This window comes from Seriola dumerili, unplaced genomic scaffold (assembly GCF_002260705.1).
Source record: "Seriola dumerili isolate Sdu_G_001 unplaced genomic scaffold, Sdu_1.0 BDQW01000056.1, whole genome shotgun sequence".
NCBI classification, from domain to species: domain Eukaryota; kingdom Metazoa; phylum Chordata; class Actinopteri; order Carangiformes; family Carangidae; genus Seriola; species Seriola dumerili.
In genome coordinates, this window is record NW_019174311.1 from 6726360 (window position 1) to 6745257 (window position 18898).

Here is an 18898-nt window from a genome sequence, read left to right on the forward strand (position 1 = left end):
GAGCAAAAGAGCAAATTCTTTAATCCGATTTATGTGCATTGGTATCCCAGGATAAGTGGCGCATTGATCCACTGTACAATTTTTGTGGGGGTAAATATAATCACGTGTCGTTGAGGCAGCCAATAGCAGGCAGGGAAGTGTTGAGAAATAATTACCTGCCTTGATTGTTCTATGGCTAGATAAAAAAAGTACACATACACTCCATATAATAATCGGATGCATGTAAAAGAGTCGGGGAAGCTTCGACATGTCGACCACGGGTCCCATAAGTAATTATTATGTGGACTCCTTGATCAACCATGAAAACGAGGATGTCCTTGCTGCAACTCGGTTTTCGGCGCCCGGTTCGCACTCAGCCGGCCCTCGTCCGACGTCCCTAGTACCGGAGTGTGCCGACTATCCTTCCTGCAGCTTCGCACCCAAGGCACCCGTCTTCTCCACCTCCTGGGCCCCTGTACACTCCCAGTCATCAGTGGTTTACCATCCATACAGTCACCAACCTCACTTAGGCACAGACTCGAGGTATATGCGGTCATGGCTGGAGCCGATTTCAGGCGCCGTGCCTTTCCATGGCTATCCGGGGAACAGCAGGCACTATGGGCTGAAGCCGGACGCATTTCAGGAGCACAGAGCCGGCGAGTGCCTCGGCTCCAGCGGACGGACCTACACGGATTATCTGTACTGCTCATCCACTGACATGCGAGACAAGACGCAGCAGAATGTCCCCTCTCCCGAGTCGGAGCTCCTGGCTCCAGGGAAACATAAAGACGAGAAGCCGGAGCTAGATCCGAGTAAGTTCAAGCTCCTACAGTCTTTTACAACCGGCTGGGAGTTTTGTTTTGGGATTGTGTAAAAGTGATTTTTGCTTAGAGGCATTTTAACGTCCCGCATAAAGTGAAATTATAAGCTGTTTCATCCTCCCTTTTCTGCTCTGCTCTGAATCGCCTCTGCTAGGGGGAAAGCTTTAGGAACTATAAAAGACAAACGCTACTAGGCTAATATTGGGGCTATAAAACCAGACGGGGTTGTAAACATGGACTCAAACCTACAGGAAGACGTTGAATTTGGAAGGATTTTGCATGATGTGAAAACCATGCAAGGTGTTCTTTTTTTTACATGAACAACCTAATCCGAAATATGAATCAATATTCATCAGCAAATGCCTTATGGTGCTTTTTTACGACCATATTTTGACCCCGTGCCATCACATACGGCACACCAAGCCCCATAAACCGGCTTTCAGTCCTGGCTTTTTTATGTAGGCCCATCGTGTGAGGAAAAGCCACATTTTGGCTCAGTTTGATCCCCAGTGGTAAAATGCACTATTCACCCACAAAATAATGGGAAGATGATATGTATATAGTTGCATATGAAAATTTGCTCTCCTGTCTGGGTCCAGAACAAATTCTCGACTCTTGCAGCCAACTTGAGGAATGTAGGGACATACTCGAGGACTTTCACCACGGACCTGTAACGGCTTGAACTACGGGCCATTTTTATGGGCCAATAAAGTGAATAAGCGCATTGAGTATTTTACGACGGTGTTACTCACAAGTTAAAGGGACAAGGAAGCAAATCAGTGTAGGCTTGGATAGTCTGGGGCTGAGGATCTTTCCTCTAAATGTTTACTATCAGCTTAGCCTTAATTGTAAACACCAAACCTGTGTATGACTTGAAACTGTTTTTAATTGTAGCATCATCTCACGAGCCCAGAGAATTGCTGTAAACACTTAATCTGGTGGTTATTTGTCATTGATTCAGTGTTGATAATGTCACTGTGTTGGCCCTATTGCTATTCTGCCTTTATTATCATTATTATTATTATTATTATTATGGTTTTTGTTTGCAGATAATCCTGTGGCAAATTGGATACATGCCCGCTCCACAAGGAAGAAGCGATGCCCTTACACAAAGTACCAGACTCTCGAACTGGAAAAGGAGTTTTTGTTCAATATGTACCTTACTAGAGACCGCCGATACGAGGTCGCGAGGGTCCTGAATCTGACCGAGAGGCAGGTCAAAATCTGGTTTCAGAACCGGCGAATGAAGATGAAGAAAATGAACAAAGAAAAGAACGACAGCAAAGAACAATAATATGGACTGCAGTTAGAAAACAACCATAATAACCACTAGTCACATGGACAGCACAGTTGTACCAAAACACACAATGACCCCCCCCCCCCCCCCCCTTCTCTTCATATTTATCACTTTGTTGGATTTTGTATTAACCCTAATTTGGAGACTGTTTGATGCTGATTATGTTTTTTCCAATGCACAATTATGTGTCAACCGTTAAAGAAAAAAAAAGAAAGAAAACACTTCTAAGGAGAAATTACATTCTGCTTTCACCTCGAAATATCTTTGTGTTTTTTTGTAAGAGGAATTATACAAGCGCTGTTTGGATACGTTAAAACTGTCCGAAGAAAGAGAATACTTGAATTCTTTTGAATTTCACAAACCCATAATTTATGATGTGAATGTTTTTTTCATGTTTACTTCCTTTGTACGTTGTTGTGCAGGTGTAGTATTTTGTACAGAAACAGAACATCTGCGATCGGACTTGTCTGTCTTGTATTTTTGTGATAGTTGTTGCTGTATTTGTGCATCTTTTTTTGGACTGTAGTCTACGAGTTTAATTATAGAGTGTAGATATAGACCTCTGCAAATATAAACATAATCACTAAGAGCTTGTATTCTGTATTTATTATGACTCAGAGTGGGTGTCATGTTTAGTCATTACACGGCTGCACTGAGGGCCTAACAAACATAATCTCATCTATCCTCTCCAGTATTTTGTTGATTTAAAAACCGCAGGAGAGTGGAAGTCACTAAAACTAAGTCATTATTTTACTGGCGAAGCCACATATTGCAAATAGATGAATGATTTGTGCATTATTATGTCTCCACTATTCTTCGTCTCATATGTTTTGGTGGACGGGCAGTCCTCCAAGTACAGCCAAGGCCTAAAACCGGCTGTGCCACCTCAAAAACGGGCGAAGTCGAAAACTTAAACGTCTCAGCGCGGTTAAGACTTAAGCAAGAGAGGGTTGCTTTAATTCAGTGTTGTATTGCTGTAAACTGGGCTCTTAATTAGCCTTCTTTTCAGTTTACAATGTACATTTACAGTTGTACTCATACTAAGGGACAATCTGTATACACACATCAAATGAACACACACACAGCCGTGTTTGCCTGTTAGAGAAAAAATACATTTCTCCAGAAAACATTAAGAATCGGTTCTGCGGTAGAAAATTCTCCTTGCCGATGTGTGTACAGTTTTACTAATGTTGGGCAGCTACAGCAGTAGCCTATAGTTCAATTTAAACTGCACACAAAACATTATTACAGGAGAATATTTATTTATTTAGATATTTATTTAATAGCCAGGATCCATCCCCCTATATATGAAAATGAAAGTATCCAAAAACATTTGTGCAAATGTCACATTTCCAAGAACGTAGCTACAACGTAGGCCTACTCGTTGCTAAATATTTCTAAATGAATTGCCTTGCCAGGCTTGTAGTTCTTTTTTTTTTTTTTTTTTTACGTGCACCGGGTCCATAGGCGATCAGAAAATCCGAGTCTGAATTTGAGCAGCTGAGTTTTAAGTGAGAGACAATTTCCCATGTCTCGCATTTGTTTCCTGGGATAGGTCTAAATTGCCTTTTTGTGGTGGCAAACAATACGGACAGGATGCAGTAATTTCAAAGCCCAATCCAGCGCGTTTCCGCTCGACTCGGACAAAAATGCCAGTTTTACAGCCCCTGTTGGAGCTCGGCTGTTTGTCTCAAATGCAGACGAACAAAGCAAACTCGACTAACTGGCTAGACGTCTGGGCTAAATTACTTTATGGTTTTAATGGACGGTGGTGGTGGACTCGTTCAAAGGAGAGTCATGCGCACTGTTCAGAGGACTTTTGCCTGATGGGCCATCCGCAGCCCCCCTGCACTTCATCACATGAGTGGTCTATTAGCCTACAATTAGATGGGAAAACGTCAATAGTTATTGTTGATAAATATGCGTGCTGCAGAGCACTGTAAGTTCTTATATAAGAGCAGGTAGCGGCCATGACAGGAAAACATGCAGCACAACAACTATTTAGAGTCTGTTGTAAAACAACAGAGACTGAAAGCATGTAGTTACAGATGTGGTGCTAAACAGCTGCTTTATTTAAAGAAAAAGACAAGAAACGTGGACGGTATGGATAGATGAGGAGAACCCTGTCTGTCCACATCGCAGCTGTTTCTGATTGGTGGATTCATTCAGGTTTAGGGTCACATCTCAACACTAGATGACGCTGTTGATCCACGTTTTGAGCGGGGTCTGTGTGTTGAGGGTTTTTTTTTTCTTTTTTTTTTTACAGCTCTGTGGCTTGGCTGAAGAATGAAGAGTAACCTATCGATGACAAAATGACAGATATGGTCACCCACCGCATTTTGTGTAATAGGCCGCAGAGCAGCACTCCGGAATGCAGCGAGCTGGTTGTTGTGTTGGGCACAGAATGTGTGCACAAACAGGGTTTTTAAAAAAAAAATTTTTTGATTCATCATAATTTTTTTTTAGTCATTAGTTTCTGTTTTCTTCTGTCCTGTCATGTGAATTTTTAGATCAGTTTCTGGTTTAAAAGTCTTATCCAATGTCCGTGAATTTATGAGTTAAATGGGATGTTGTGGTATTTTTTAATTGCCATCCGTTTTGTTCCCATTAAAAATCAGATAATTGGGCTCAGACAGATTCTAGTTTCAGAACAAAGGGCATCAATAGCTACATTTAGCCACGGCATTCTGGCTCTGGATTTTTTGTAGCCTGTTTTATGGTTTTATTTTTCATGGTGTAAATTCAAAAGAAAGAGTAAGTCAATTAAAAGACTTTACTGGAAAAACAAACCAACAAAAAAAGATAATTAATGAAGAGCCAGGAACCACGTTTAAATACATAAATACTACTTTATTATCAGTCAGTTCATAAACAATTGCATCAGTGACATCACATCAATACAATAAGCAGGGACAACAGAACAACAGCAACATTATAGACTTAAAAAAATCTTACATCATACCACAACAAAACGTAATAATAATAATAATAACAATAATAATAACAACAACAACAATAATAATAATAATAAAAGTAATAATAGTCAGTAATAATAATAATTCCCTTATTGTCTCTGCACAGTTTGTTAAAAAAAGAGCTACCTGCTCATTTGTATCACTGATATTTGACGGTCTGCACGAGCAGTACAAAGTCCCCAAGAAGGGTGCAACAATGATTGGCAATCTGCATATTTATAGAGTGTGAAAGGTCTATAAATTCGCCCAGTGCGCCTTTCATATTTTACGATGATGTGTATAAAACGTCAGTAACCCCACAAAAACCACACTGGCATATTTGGAGAGAGAGCCCATACAAGTATTGAGCTGGGAATTGTGCGCGCGCTGATTGTAGCTAAACATCCAATGTAAAATTTTATGAACTCCTCCACGAGGGAGATTTACTGCTCATCCTCGCCGGTTTTACGGGGTCAGTAAGTGGCACCTAGTATTCATAGGTCGTGTTTATATTTGCGTGTGTCGGTGTTTTACAGCGCATAGTGCAAGTGTGTCGCTCTTTACTCGATTACACCGAGGAGGATGTTTTGTCTTAAACTCACACACTATTTCACTCGTCGGCCTGTGTGTCATAGCTTCAGTTTGAGTATTTTTTGTCTTGCTTTATGCCACATTTTGGTCTTTATGAACTCTCAAATGCTATGTTGACCTAGTGGAGCCCATAAAAGGTCACCTCTTTTCTAGAAATGACTGTATAACCTTCAATAGGGCCTGAGAGGGCAAACACCAACTCCTGCTATAACAGCTTTATCCGTTTATAAAGAGGAAACCCTTCCTGCTTTATACACCTCATAACCTCCATGCAAAGACAACAAGCCAAACTATAAATCCAGACTATAGTGGAAATAATGCATCACGTCTCGTAGTCTTTATATTTTGACCATTTCACAACTCCATGGATCAGTTTATAACAAAAGCTTTTGTGATAAATATAACATTGATCACATTTAAAGCCTCTTGGGTTGTTGGTTATGATTAGTGCAGCTCCTCTCAAGGTGGATATACGTAGGGCCCACGTCTGACCGGTCGCAGAAAGATGAAGGGGTGGGGGGAGCGTTGGCAAGGAGCGGTGGGGGTGCCGCTTGGGTGGGCGTGGTTGGGTTGGGAAGCTACAAAAAAAAAAAGGAAAAAGAAAGAAAAGAGCAGCGTCTGTGACTGTGCCGGTCGAGCAAGCCAGCTTTAAGCTTAGCTAACGCACATCCAAAGCACATGCCATGAGCCGGGTTTGAGCCCGCAAAACCTGGAAAAAACCACTCACGACTGCGAGAGAAATCCGATGAGAGGAACGGCTCAGAGAGAGTGAGCTGCCGTAGATTGTCCAAAGGGGCAGCGTTTCTCCTAGTTCCGGTTTGTCTGCCTGTGTGCGCTGTGCGAGTTGGGACCCTAAACAAAAGGCTGCCATCATCCTAAAGGAGATATTCAACTGCGAGAGAGCCCGTCTGCTTGATGCTAACTAAACATGAGCTCCTATTTTGTTAACCCTCTTTTTTCTAAGTACAAAGGCGGCGAGTCACTGGAGCCAACTTACTACGACTGCAGGTTTCCACAAAGCGTTGCCCGCAGCCACACGCTGGTTTACGGACCCGGAGCAGCCGCACCGGGCTTTCAGCACCCGTCCCATCATGTGCAGGACTTTTTCCACCACGGGACCACGGGGATCTCCAACCCCGGATACCAGCAAAACCCCTGCGCTTTGGCTTGCCACGGAGACGCAACGAAATTTTATGGATATGAAGCCCTTCCGAGGCAAACGCTTTATGGTACCCAGCAAGACGCAAGCCTAGCGCAATACCCAGACTGTAAATCGTCGAGCAGCTCTAACCCCGGAGAAGGACAAGGCCACTTAAATCAAAACTCCTCTCCCAGTCTTATGTTTCCTTGGATGAGACCCCACGGTCAGAATCATACAATTATTTCCTATTCTTTCTGTGTTACTCGGTGCGCGCGCGTGTGTGCGTCAGCGTGTGTCTGCCCGTGTGTTTGTGTGCATGTGTGCTAAATATGCCTGAGTATATATATATATGAGCGTGTCTCTAAACTATAAAATGAAATAAGTCAGGGAACATGATGGGGCACATACAACCTGTACTGCAGGCTGCTGTTGCTCTGCAGCACATGTCCATACAGGGCTGAACTGCTGCTTTCAAAAGTGCCTTTAAAACACTGAATTGCTGATCACAGCTCATGACACCAGCTCTTTGAAGTCAATTATCGTTCACATAAGATATTTCAAGAACTCTAAACGCACTAGGGGGAAGGATGAATAAGTCATAGTTTAAAATATGATCGCACCACACACACCAGTAAGCATGCAGAGTGACAGGAGGGGTTAGCTGAAACACAACATGCCCGATTATCCAGAATCCGGGTTTTAAGGGTTTGGGGGTAATTTGACCCACAGGCCCAATGTGGCTCAGGCTCATAGAGCCATAACCATAAGGGCTTTGTAGATATTAGCTCTTCCATTCATGGATCATCCTGTTGAGGCTATCAGGCTACATTAACTCCACACAGGTGTAAGCCTCATTTTTATCTGCTCAGAGAGATATCTATCATGAGCCTGTCCCCATATGTTGTTACAGTTAAGCTTTACCCCATCTCTCTCTTTTCATACTTTTTCCTCCCTCCTTATTCTTACTCCTGTGTGTGTCACTCTGTGTGTGTGAGTGTGGGTCTGAAAATCTTAATCAGGCTTGTATAGGCCCTGTTGCTAGTGAGGAAAACCACACGAATTTCTGTAAACAAGCTCAAACTAAAATAGAATAGAATATGTGAGTTCTGTTTGGCATTAATAATTTAAATTAATAAAAATATGAATTCATTATTGTTATCCATGCTTTTAAAAAACAGAAATACATTGTCTCCTCATACTCACCCAGTAACTCTTTAGTGGAGCGGGTGTAAAAGTTGCATCAGGCAGCTGATCACTCCTGCACAGAACTGTGAATGGCACAAACATGAGTGAAAATGATCATTACTTAGAAGACAATTATTTTGAAATTCCACACTGTGTGTTTGGGATATGTGTGGCCTAATAGATATTACTGTTGATGTACACAACTTACACTTTAAATAACCCCCCCCCCCCCCCGCTCTTTATGAGTGAATGTGAACTATGAGGGTGAACGCTAATGAAGGAGCTGAATGATTAGTATTCATGCTGAAGGGGAAAAAAAAGTAAATGCAGAATTAATTATCATCATCTGCATGTTTTTCTGGGGGACCGTGGTCAGTCCAGCTAACCTCTGGCTTTATTTCATTCAAGCCCCAGGAAGACGGAATGGGAGGCAAACCTACAGTCGCTACCAAACTCTTGAACTGGAGAAGGAGTTTCTCTTCAACCCTTACCTGACCCGCAAGAGAAGGATCGAGGTGTCCCACGCCCTAAGCCTCACCGAGCGGCAGGTGAAGATTTGGTTTCAGAACAGGAGGATGAAGTGGAAAAAAGAGAACAACAAAGACAAGTTTCCGGGTCAAAGAGGAGAGGCTGAAGCCGAGGCCGAGGAAGAGGGCAACGAGGACGGTGAAGGGGAAGAAGCAGAAGAGAAAGAAGCGGAAGAGAAAGAGGAGACCAAGGAGTGATTTTATGGTCCTTTTTATGGTTATATGGCTGAAAAAGAGAAAAAAAGAGAGGTCCCATAAACAGACGACGAGTCACAAGGAGGCAGAGAGCGTCAACTTTATGACCACCCTTTCATTTTGTCAAGAGGGGAACAGGAATCCCACCAATATTGCTGTCATAAATAGACAAAATTCTCCCCTCTCACGATTATAACATGATCCGCATTGCCATTTGGATTCTTCTGTAGAAGCTACACACGCCTGTAGCACATTTTCTTTGGTAGGACTGTCGCCCTTGCAAAAAAACAAAAGGGGGTAAATTAAAACGCATGTTAGATGGAAAATGGCTTAGCTATTTTTTACAAATTTGCTTTTAATAATAACTGTATCAAAAGCATAGCCAAACAAGATCAAAAATGACCAACGCCGACCTGTGTTGTAAATAGATTATAGCCTACATTTAAAAAGAACATCATTTCAGAGTAACCTTTGCGAAATTGTAAGTGAAATGTAGGCCTATAACTTAGTAGTGAGTGTTCAGACATCATCGCAGCAGTTACATTGGCTATCAGCCCATGTATAAACCACAAGTTTTATTATTCTAATTGTTACTGTTACTGTTTTACTTGTTTTCATGTGAATGGCCTAGACAAAGATAGCCATTAGCTCCTCAGACATCTTTTTCTAGGATTACCAGGGAAATGCAATCGTTTGAAATCCTTTGATGCTACCTAAACCTGGGGAAATTGCAATAGAGATTTCTGAATATAGAGATTTCATATGGTTTTAATTTTAAAGTGTTCTATATCAACCTTATATTATTAAGTTATGTATGTAGCATTTACCCAATATACAATATACACTTGTTGAAGACAATTTGTGAGTCTTGGGAAGACAATTAGCTCAAAGCCAAGCAAACAATGTTGAGATTGTACCACGGCACTACCTAAACTCAGAGCCTTGCCTTTGCAGAATTTCTATTCCATACTTATGGCATCGCTCTGATTTGATTGCAAGCTATTTCCCCAACAACTAAAACTGCCTATAACGCACATGTACTGTGTATGATAATACCTGCTACAATTACAACGATTTTAAAGTAAGGGAATTTTTATTTTAATGTGCTGGTGATATAGCGTAGTTGTTTTGCACTGAATATAATCTTTATGTACGTCTTGTTATATATTGATGTTAACAGTATGCTCGTTTCCTGGTGTTTCTCCTGTGAAAGACGGAATTGTGTGTCCCCGCCATTGTTGATGTAAAATCACAAATAAACAAGATGGCTCACAATCATTTCTGTTTATTTATTTTTTATTGATATTACAGCCTCGGTTACTGGAAGTATTGCCTCTTCCGCCCACACACACACACACACACACACACACACACACACACACACACACATACACACACACACACACACACACACATAAAAAAAAAGTGAGGCGCATACATACGCGAACTGAAAAGCTAAGTCACAGTCCAATGTAATATGTAGTCTACACATTTATTTTATTGTTTTGCCACTTCGCTGCTTTTCTGTTTAACAAGTTATAAACTTTCAGACGCCGTAGAAACACTCAGAGCTCAATACAGCACTCAGTTTTCGGGAACACTTCCAGCTGTAATTTAGTTCAAATAATACTAGCAATTCAACGAGGAAATGGCGGAACATGCAACAATGTTGATGTTTTGATGATGCTTTGATTTTCAGCCCATATGCGCTCAAATCATCTGCTGGGGGCGGCAGGAGGGAGGGGGAGCTCTCTAGCATATTGAATCACCTCTTGTGTAAAGTTTGTCTAATTTAAACTTTGCAACTTATTCGTTTAGAAAAAAAAAAAACCCGCCAGACCTGCATTTGCAGATGTATCCCTTTACCTTTTAAGGAAAGGCTGTGAATCCCATTCACAGCATGCGTACTCCCAAAAGCCTGAGTCGTATTTGATTCATCCTCTTAATAAGAAACTTCGTCTCTTCTGGGAGGACACGAAGCTTTTCTTAATGAATTTCGGGATGAATAATGGCTGTTTGAGGTGAGATTAACAAACATCTGTTTATGTGTTATCGTGCTATGTTAATAATCAGACTAAATAATGGCAAAGCATGAGGGAGGCTTTATCTGTCTATACCATGCAAGGTGTTGGTGTCCAGACAAACCGAGTGAGAGGCCAAGTGCAGGTAACACCTTGTGCTTCCTCTCCTGCAGCTGCTGCTCACTTTATGATGACCGTTTAGACTAAACTGAGAGGAGCAGTCACCATAAAATGTGAGGAGGCTAACATTTACGCAACCTAAACAGCACAACATGCCTCAAACACACATCAGTGTAGGTCACTGGAAGTGTTGTTACAGTTGCTAAAACACCAGTTCTCACTCTATTATAGCCTATTAATAGAAATGTGATCCCTCTTTTCCAAAACATGTAATTTGACCTCTTCCTCTTCCACCTAGTGTTTGAAGCAGAATTTCACTGAAATAGCCTTGGAGCTGTATCTTTCATTTGAAGGCCAAAAACACGCTGCTTTCCCTAAACCTTTTGCTCACTTTTTCATTTTCAAAATGTGGCTAAATATATTCTGGGAGCTGCTTTTCAACTAATTAGCAGCGTCGTCTCTCCGTGTAGTTGTTTCAGTCTCAAGCATCTAAATTATTCAAAGCTCCTGGTGCGTCTAGTCTGTCTGCTTTTGATCCGCTCAGTTATATTATTGTACTATAGGCTGCTGTTAGAATAAGCTGAAGTGATCCATTCAATGTGTATATAAGACAGTGTAGATGCAAATACTTGACACTGGAGACTCATATGAGCGTTAGGAGACTGTTGGAATAGTGTTTAGTTACCGGGCCCATGTTTAAATTTAATCCAAAGTGTTTATTTATTTGTTTATTTATTTGTTATTTAAAGGCAGAGTGTTGGATTTGAAAAATTAATAGAAAATAGAATTACACAATTTCTAGAGACAGAAAAAAAGAAAGGAGCAGTTAACTGTTTCATTTATATTTTAATTGATTATATTTTTTATTTATTTATATTTTTTCCCAGTAAAACTAACTAAAGATAAACACAACATTTATTGTGTTTGCTTGGTAAAACTGCTGGTGTCCTCTAACGAATGAAATCGGATCGAAAGTACAGTGGTACAGGATTTTTGATTGAATTTTATCTCTGGAAATTGTAGAATATGCAACCTTTTTTTAATTCAGGATTTCTCCTTGATGTAAGAATATAATAGCAGAAAATAGAATTTGATATCACAAAAGCAAACAGGTCTCGCAGATGTTCTGTTTAGGGTTTTTTCCCCCTGAGTGAAGCAATGTTGCGTCAAAGCGCAGGCTTTTCACTCAGGGTGTTTATTTCTCTATTTGCCTGTAGTCTTTAGAAAATTCCGGATGTGTCCCCAAGTCACAGCTATTCTGCAGCCCGGATGGGCCCTTTGTGTGTGTGTTTGTGAGTGTGTGTGTGTGTGTGTTTGTACTTTTACCACAGGGTTGACATTACCAATAAAGTTTAGTGTACCTGCTGTAAACTTTATTGGCGGTGTAAAGGCACGGCTCGGATTGGATCTGCATCTTTTGTCTGTGTGTGCCGAGGCTCAGTGTGGAGATCACGGCCTGCAAGGACAAGATGCACCGCTCATCCAAGTATGTAACACACATTCTTTTGATTATTTATTTTATTCGTTGCTGATACGAGGCTGCATGTCATGTATTTCTCTTAAAAAGAAAGCGAGGGGCCTTGCGCTGTGGGATTTACAGATACAACCTTCGTGTTAGGCTCAAATGAAATGATTTCTCCTCTTTTGTCCTCTTCATCCTCAATCCTCTTATTCTGGTATTTTTTAAACGTATTTCGATGCAGTATATTTGCTGAAAGTGAAGAAATTCTCTCACAAAGCCAGTGCTCGCCTCATGTTCTCCATATTTCTAAGATGGGAAATTTATGCCCGTGTTTTCAAAAGACATAATTTTTTCCTTCTTTTTGTGCAAAACTTAATATCTGGTTGAACGTCTGAACCTGATTTACAATGCGTGTTGATTCCCTGTCATGAGATTTGCTAGCAGATGTGGTGTGGTTCTCCTCTGCAGCCTTAAACTCCACCTTACCTGCTTTTCCATTTTTTTTAAACGGTACCTTGAAGCCACTTAGTTAAATCTATCATCATTGTGATGTTGCCTCGCACCTGGAGCTTGTATCTGACGCTGGATGTGTGGAACAGTACAACCTAACATCTGATCACTGTCATGTAATCCACCCTGAGAGCCAGTGAGTGAGACACAGGCCCTAATATGGAAGTATAGTTTAGCCTAATTGAAGTTTAATTAGACATCTCTCTCTCTCTCTCTCTCTCTCTCTCGCTCTCTCCCTCTCTCCCTCCCTCTCTCTCTCTCTCTCTCTCTCCATGTCTCATATGCCTCTCTCTGTCTCTTTTCCTGTCTCTCCCCTCCCTCCCGCTCTTTCTCACTCACACACTTTTATTTCCCGTTGGCTTGGCTACATGATGGCATACAGCTTGTCTACCAAGGCAACTGTCATTTTTTTTTGACGCACGTCTAAATTGTGACATATGGGAAATTTCAGCATCGCGCGTCATATCGTGTGGCCATTTTTAGGTTTGTGAAATCGAAAAAAAAAGAACGGGAAAGATGGGTGCAAACATTCCTGGTTGTTAAAGGGAGAAATTTACAGCTGAGTAATAAAAGTTTACGACTGAATCCTCTCTGCGATTGGCTGCAGCAAGCCACGTGGCACACGCTCTATGAACATGAACTTTATGCTGTTGTCTATTCTCTGGTCCTTCCCTTGTATCAGCAGCAGACTAAGCTGGGGCGTAGAAACGCCTTTTTTTTCTTTACTCTAATATAAAAACACTACACTGTCATTTTGGCGCTGCTTCGTGTGATATTCATCCGATCTCCGACTTCCTGACAGAGGGATCTTCGGGACAGTCGCCGCCTCTACCAACCGCTGCCTGCGTCTATCCCCCCCCCCCCGGAGGCAATAAAGCCTCGACTCGGTAGGGAAAAGGAGCAAGCAAGCAAACCTGCGAGAAAAAGACTTTTCCCGGCAAACAGACACCCCGCCTCCATAAGCTCCCTATCGCCGGGGATGTGAGGACAGCCAGCAGCAACACGGGAGATGTGCGCGCTGTGTTGATATTTCCCACTCGCCATCGTGACCCCTCAGCTGCTGAGCTGGACAACAGAGAGGCTACAAACTACGGAGAGCCTGCTGGGGTAAGATTACACATTTCTCTGTTGCTCTCTCTCAGTGTTTTCGTGTTTTGTTTGACGATCAGCTGGTAATTTCTTGGCTGAGATGATGAATGATGCAGAGGCGTGAGTGTGTGAGCTCATGAGAAGGTGGAAGTGTCTGTTCCGTGTAGTGTTGACCTGACCTGTAGCCTGGGAAGCTGCTGTTGCCCAGAGCGACTGCCATTGTACCTCTGTGGCTGGTGTAGCAGCACCTGCGTGTGCACTAGCTCACGTTAGCTGAGCATTGTAGAGATGCTGTGCCAGTCTGTTGTAATAAATTGCCTGCTGATAGTAAACTTTCTCATCACTCATAGGCCCTTGTGACCAGGCAGTGACAAACTGCGTCCAGAGCTGCCTGATGTGCTCTAATTATTTCTTGTCCCCATGCTTGTTGTCACTTGTTATATCCAGTCTGTGCCAAGAACCGGAATGAGATCTATATGCAGTTTCACGCACGCGCATGTCACACACACACACACACACACACACACACACACACACACACACACACACACACACACACACGGGCTAGAGTATGTACACACTGACACACGCAGATAGCTCTCAGCAGTGCCCCCTAGCGACCAGAAGCGATAGCAAGTGGAGGTGGGCGGGTGTTGGGGCTTGTTGTTTATGGCCGCTGGATTTCGGCGGCGGTTCACTGCGGATGTCAGCTGACCCAGCTGATACACACACTCCTCGGGTAACTGCACGAGCTGACAAGCACGAGTGTTTCCGAGTGTCTGCTTTTCTTGTTTGTTATGACTTTGGAAGGAGGAAGGAGGGATCTGTCTGCTTCATTGTTTTTGTTCTGATGCAATGAGATGCAGTGATCTGTGGCCAATGAGGCCTCGGGCTCTGTGACATAATCACTGACGACAGTGTGAGGAGTTAGCATGTCATTTTATTTACATCATGAGCAGAAACCATCACAATTGTCCTCATTGTCAACAAAACCACCACCAATAATAACAGGCATTTAACCCGAGCGAGCAGGGCGATAGAGCTGCGCTCAGTCTGTATGAATGGTGCCAACTAGTTGGAATCAAATAAACTTCAGTAACTGGGTTAAAAATTCCTGGTTCAAAATTCAAAATATCCTCAGCATGTGACAAACAGATAAGAGAGAGAGAGAGAGAGAGAGAGTGCCAGTGAGTATGTGTGTGTGTGTGTGTGTGTGTGTGTGTAAAGGCAAAAAATATGGTACACAGCAGCGGCCTGCATTGTATCCCAAAATAAAGTTGGTGTGTGTGTGTGTGTGTGTGTGTGTGTGTATTTGAAGTTGAAAGTGTTTGTTTAATCGAGGCTCGGCTTGGTGAAACGCCCCCTCTGTGTTTTATTATTGTCTGTACAGAGACAAAATATAGTTTGTGTTGTAAAGTGGTTTCATGTGTTTCTGTCCCCTGCTGAAGCGCAGCGGTCCCGCGTCTCAGTCTTGTAAAACTATTGGCAAAGCCTCGTTCTGGAAGCCTTTAAAGTCTTATAACCTACTGTTACACACGTTGTTTGCTTTTCCCTTATGAAACATTGTTGTTGCAATGGATCGTGTCCGCTGCTGCCCAGTATCCATGCCTGCAGGGAGAGAAAGAGAGGGAGAGAGGGAGAGAGAGGGAGAGGGAGAGAGAGAGTCCATTTAATGCATGCCATTTGGGTTGTTAGGTAAATCTTGGTTTGAAATAAGAGGGGAAAACCACAGTCTATTGTTTTGCCCTGCAGTGTTTTAAAAACCAGAGATAGGTTCACATAAAACTCCATGAAGTCATGAATCTGTCCGCATCACCACATTTAGAACCTCACTTACAAATCCCGACAGGACCAAAATTTTGCCTACTAATGGTCATAATTTATGATGTGTGGATCAACATGCGCTCATTGGGCAACAGCTCTCTGAGTGCTTAACGAGCATAAAGTCGAACACTTCCGGACATTAATTGGGCTGGCCAGCGATGGTAAAGTGCTTATAGAGGGCTTTACATTGTTAGTATGTGAATTACTCCTTATTAGTAAGGTTAGAAGCGGGGGAGAGGAAAAAGCATCAGGGGCTGACCAGACGTTGCCTCCCTCGCTGTGTTTTTAATCATGGCTGATAATGTAGGAAATTTTACAGGTCCCATATAACTAATACTGAGTGATGTTGTGATGTTGGATATTGATGCACATCTGTAGGCATGCAGAGGAGAAGCGGTATAGATTCATGGGAGTGGATGGGCCCTGTTGTGCTGCAGGGGAGAAGGCTGTAAAAGTCAGGCCTTCAGCAGAGAAACTAATTAAAGCGTAAATTTAAATCTGACCCAGCATGTTAATAAGGAACATTTAACACCAGCAAATGCAATAATAATAATAATTAAAAAATAATAATAACAATAATAATAATAATGATAATAATAATAATGATAATATAACAACAACGTGCGTTACGCATGATCTTTTTCATACGTTTCAATGCAAATTCACGTAGATAACTACAAATGAAGAGCACATACTGTTCATTAATGAATTATTAATGCTGATTATTAATTTTACTGGTTAGTACTTAGTACCAGGCTATTGTTAATAATTAATTATTTTCGTCTTAGACCCTCTTGGTTCTTGCGTTTATCGCCGGTCATAATATCCTGTGTAAGATCGTGGAAACGTGGACCAAACGGCCTCTTTCGCTCCTGCATCAAAAGCCGCGCATGTGATTTGCCTCACGGGCCGCAATAAAACACTAAAACACGAGGGAAAGAATGACCTTTCTAATTCTGCACACTGGCACAACCTCTGCTGCATTCCAGCCGCTCCAGTCCACACATTGGCTTCACTGTTCAGCCTTTATTTACAACCTGAACTTTATGGACCAGCGTGGTTTTTTTGGGGGAAGGTTGTGAATTACAATTAGCCTAAGGAAGATCAGTGTTTTGAAACCCAAATTTCATTTAATATATTTTTAGTTGGAATCACACATTGAATAGGTCTATTAATTCTTAGAGCTTTTTTTCATAAACGATGGCCTGGTGATGACACAAAGAAACTGTTATAATGAAACAAAGACTTTCGCACATGTTGTTTCTGACATCGTGAGCATGACAAATTAAGAAACTAACACCGACTACAAAACACTACATTCATCACATTTTCTGCTTCATTTCTTTTGTTTGAATTTAAATCCAAATTTCATGTCGCAGGTAGAGTTGTGAATTCACGTTTTAATGTCCTCAACACTTTGTGTTTGTCCCCTCTCTGGGCTGAAAATAGCCCAGTTGTATATAAATTGGGACTCCGAGTATTTTCATCCTGCTACATGTGTTTGTTTTTACCGCGTCATCAAATAATTCGTCTCTTAATATCAAAAAGAAGAGGAGAAAATAATCCCAGGTCAGCTGTAGAGGGACAAGACAGCCTCCAACTTTTGCGCTTCATTTGCCTCAAATCTGTGCGGCGCGGATGTCACATATGGCCACGAATATGGTGAAGGGAAACTTTTATTGCACCAGCTACTTCCTCCTCTTTGTTCTTGTCTCTTTTATGGTCTATCCAGGATCCCAAACAACAGACCAAACAGTGTTGCACGTTTAGGTTGCAAGTATTCACCCCATTGAAGAAATCAATGAGGTGGACCAATAGGCTGTTGTAGCCAGAGCGACTGCGTTTTGAGCAGACATTTTCAATAACTGCATTGATTATTTTATTGATATCTGTTATGACCTGTTGCGAAAAGCCAAGATATAACGTGAAATTTGTAGTTTCAAATGAACGTGTGTAGTTTATTTTCTATTTAGTTTTAACGCGTCTGACATTTGAAAATAAAATGCTTTCGAGGCGTAAAAATGCGCTCTGGTCCACTGGACAAAAAGTCATTTAATTACGTTGATTACAGAAAAGTGAGCGTGAGAGACGCTGTCGTCTATAATATCATTCATGTGGGTTTTTACGCATTTAGAGACAGTACATTTCGCTCAGACAAACTGCTTAAGTTTTGCTAGATTTCTCTCCTCTTTTTTTTTTAATTGCAAAACACCTCGAAAGTAATTTCCAAACCCATCATTTACTGCTGAGATAATTATCGGTTCCCCTTTCCTCTGTGTTGTATGTGTCAGAGGAATGTCCAAGTATAATCAGAGCAGGAGAAATAGACTAGAACATCTACATAAGCATTTGAACACGTTGCGTTTATACTGTAATTTCAACTCTAACTTGTGCGCGTAAAATTGAAAGTATACTCTTTATTGTTATGAGTTAAAGAGACTGTACCTGAGAGCCATCAGCTCATAGTGAACAGCGGGCACAGTTGACCTGTGGACGGTTTTGTCTGTCGCGTGCTGGACAGTCGCATAACTCACTAGATTTTTCAAGAGAGTGGCAGAAATGATCTTCTCAGACGCAGTTCTGGACTAGTCGACTGGACCTATATACGCTTTCCCCTTTGCTTTATGCCTCCACATGCTGTGCGGGGCTTTCATTGCTGAGCTTGTTGAGATTGCTGCTCGTGTTGCAGGGCTTTGCTGCAGAGATAGTTGTTGGTGAGCTGGGGAACGTCACTTGTTTTATTGCCCTCACAGAAGAGACACCATAAACGCATTCTTACCACCTACACCCTCCCCCAGTCCACTGCAAAAACATGGAGACTGCTCACATGCCAGATAATTCATACACAATGGAAACATTAACAGTATGTTGGAAACTCGTCGACATGGCTGACATAAACAATAAATGGCCATTTTCATTTTAGTTCCCGTAGAAAAAGGCTGCGCGTCCTGCGGGATGAGACCACGTATAGATATTGTTGCTTATATATCTCTGCAGTGGGGGTTGTGCAATTAAAAGTGAATTTTGGACAACACACACACACACACACACACACACACACACACACACACACACACACACACACACACACACACACACACACACACACACAGGCACTCACACAAAATACAACCCAATATCTCAGTTGAGGGTTTTGCATTAAATCTCAGTAAATGGTTTTA

General features: G+C 41.9%; 2 protein-coding genes across 2 annotated transcripts; both read left to right on the plus strand.

The window, feature by feature from the left end:
* Positions 1-238: 238 nt before the first annotated feature.
* Positions 239-2122, plus strand: hoxc9 (homeobox C9). The gene is made up of 2 exons (XM_022741573.1): positions 239-791; positions 1850-2122. The coding sequence occupies exons 1-2, from the start codon at positions 248-250 to the stop codon at positions 2092-2094; spliced, it is 789 nt and encodes a 262-aa protein (XP_022597294.1). The 5' UTR covers positions 239-247; the 3' UTR covers positions 2095-2122.
* A 4365-nt stretch (positions 2123-6487) lies between these two features.
* Positions 6488-9917, plus strand: hoxc8 (homeobox C8). Its single transcript, XM_022741538.1, has 2 exons — positions 6488-7006; positions 8377-9917. Exons 1-2 carry the CDS (start codon positions 6571-6573, stop codon positions 8691-8693), a joined length of 753 nt encoding a protein of 250 aa, XP_022597259.1. The 5' UTR covers positions 6488-6570; the 3' UTR covers positions 8694-9917.
* Positions 9918-18898: the final 8981 nt, after the last annotated feature.

Bases quoted from the DNA above. Each gene is read 5' to 3' on its own strand.
- hoxc8 (XM_022741538.1), top strand. From the start codon at position 6,571: ATGAGCTCCTATTTTGTTAACCCTCTTTTTTCTAAGTACAAAGGCGGC. The intron at 7,007-8,376 runs GTCAGAATCATA...ATTTCATTCAAG, and splicing joins TCCTTGGATGAGACCCCACG to CCCCAGGAAGACGGAATGGG.
- hoxc9 (XM_022741573.1), top strand. From the start codon at position 248: ATGTCGACCACGGGTCCCATAAGTAATTATTATGTGGACTCCTTGATC. The intron at 792-1,849 runs GTAAGTTCAAGC...TTTTGTTTGCAG, and splicing joins GAAGCCGGAGCTAGATCCGA to ATAATCCTGTGGCAAATTGG.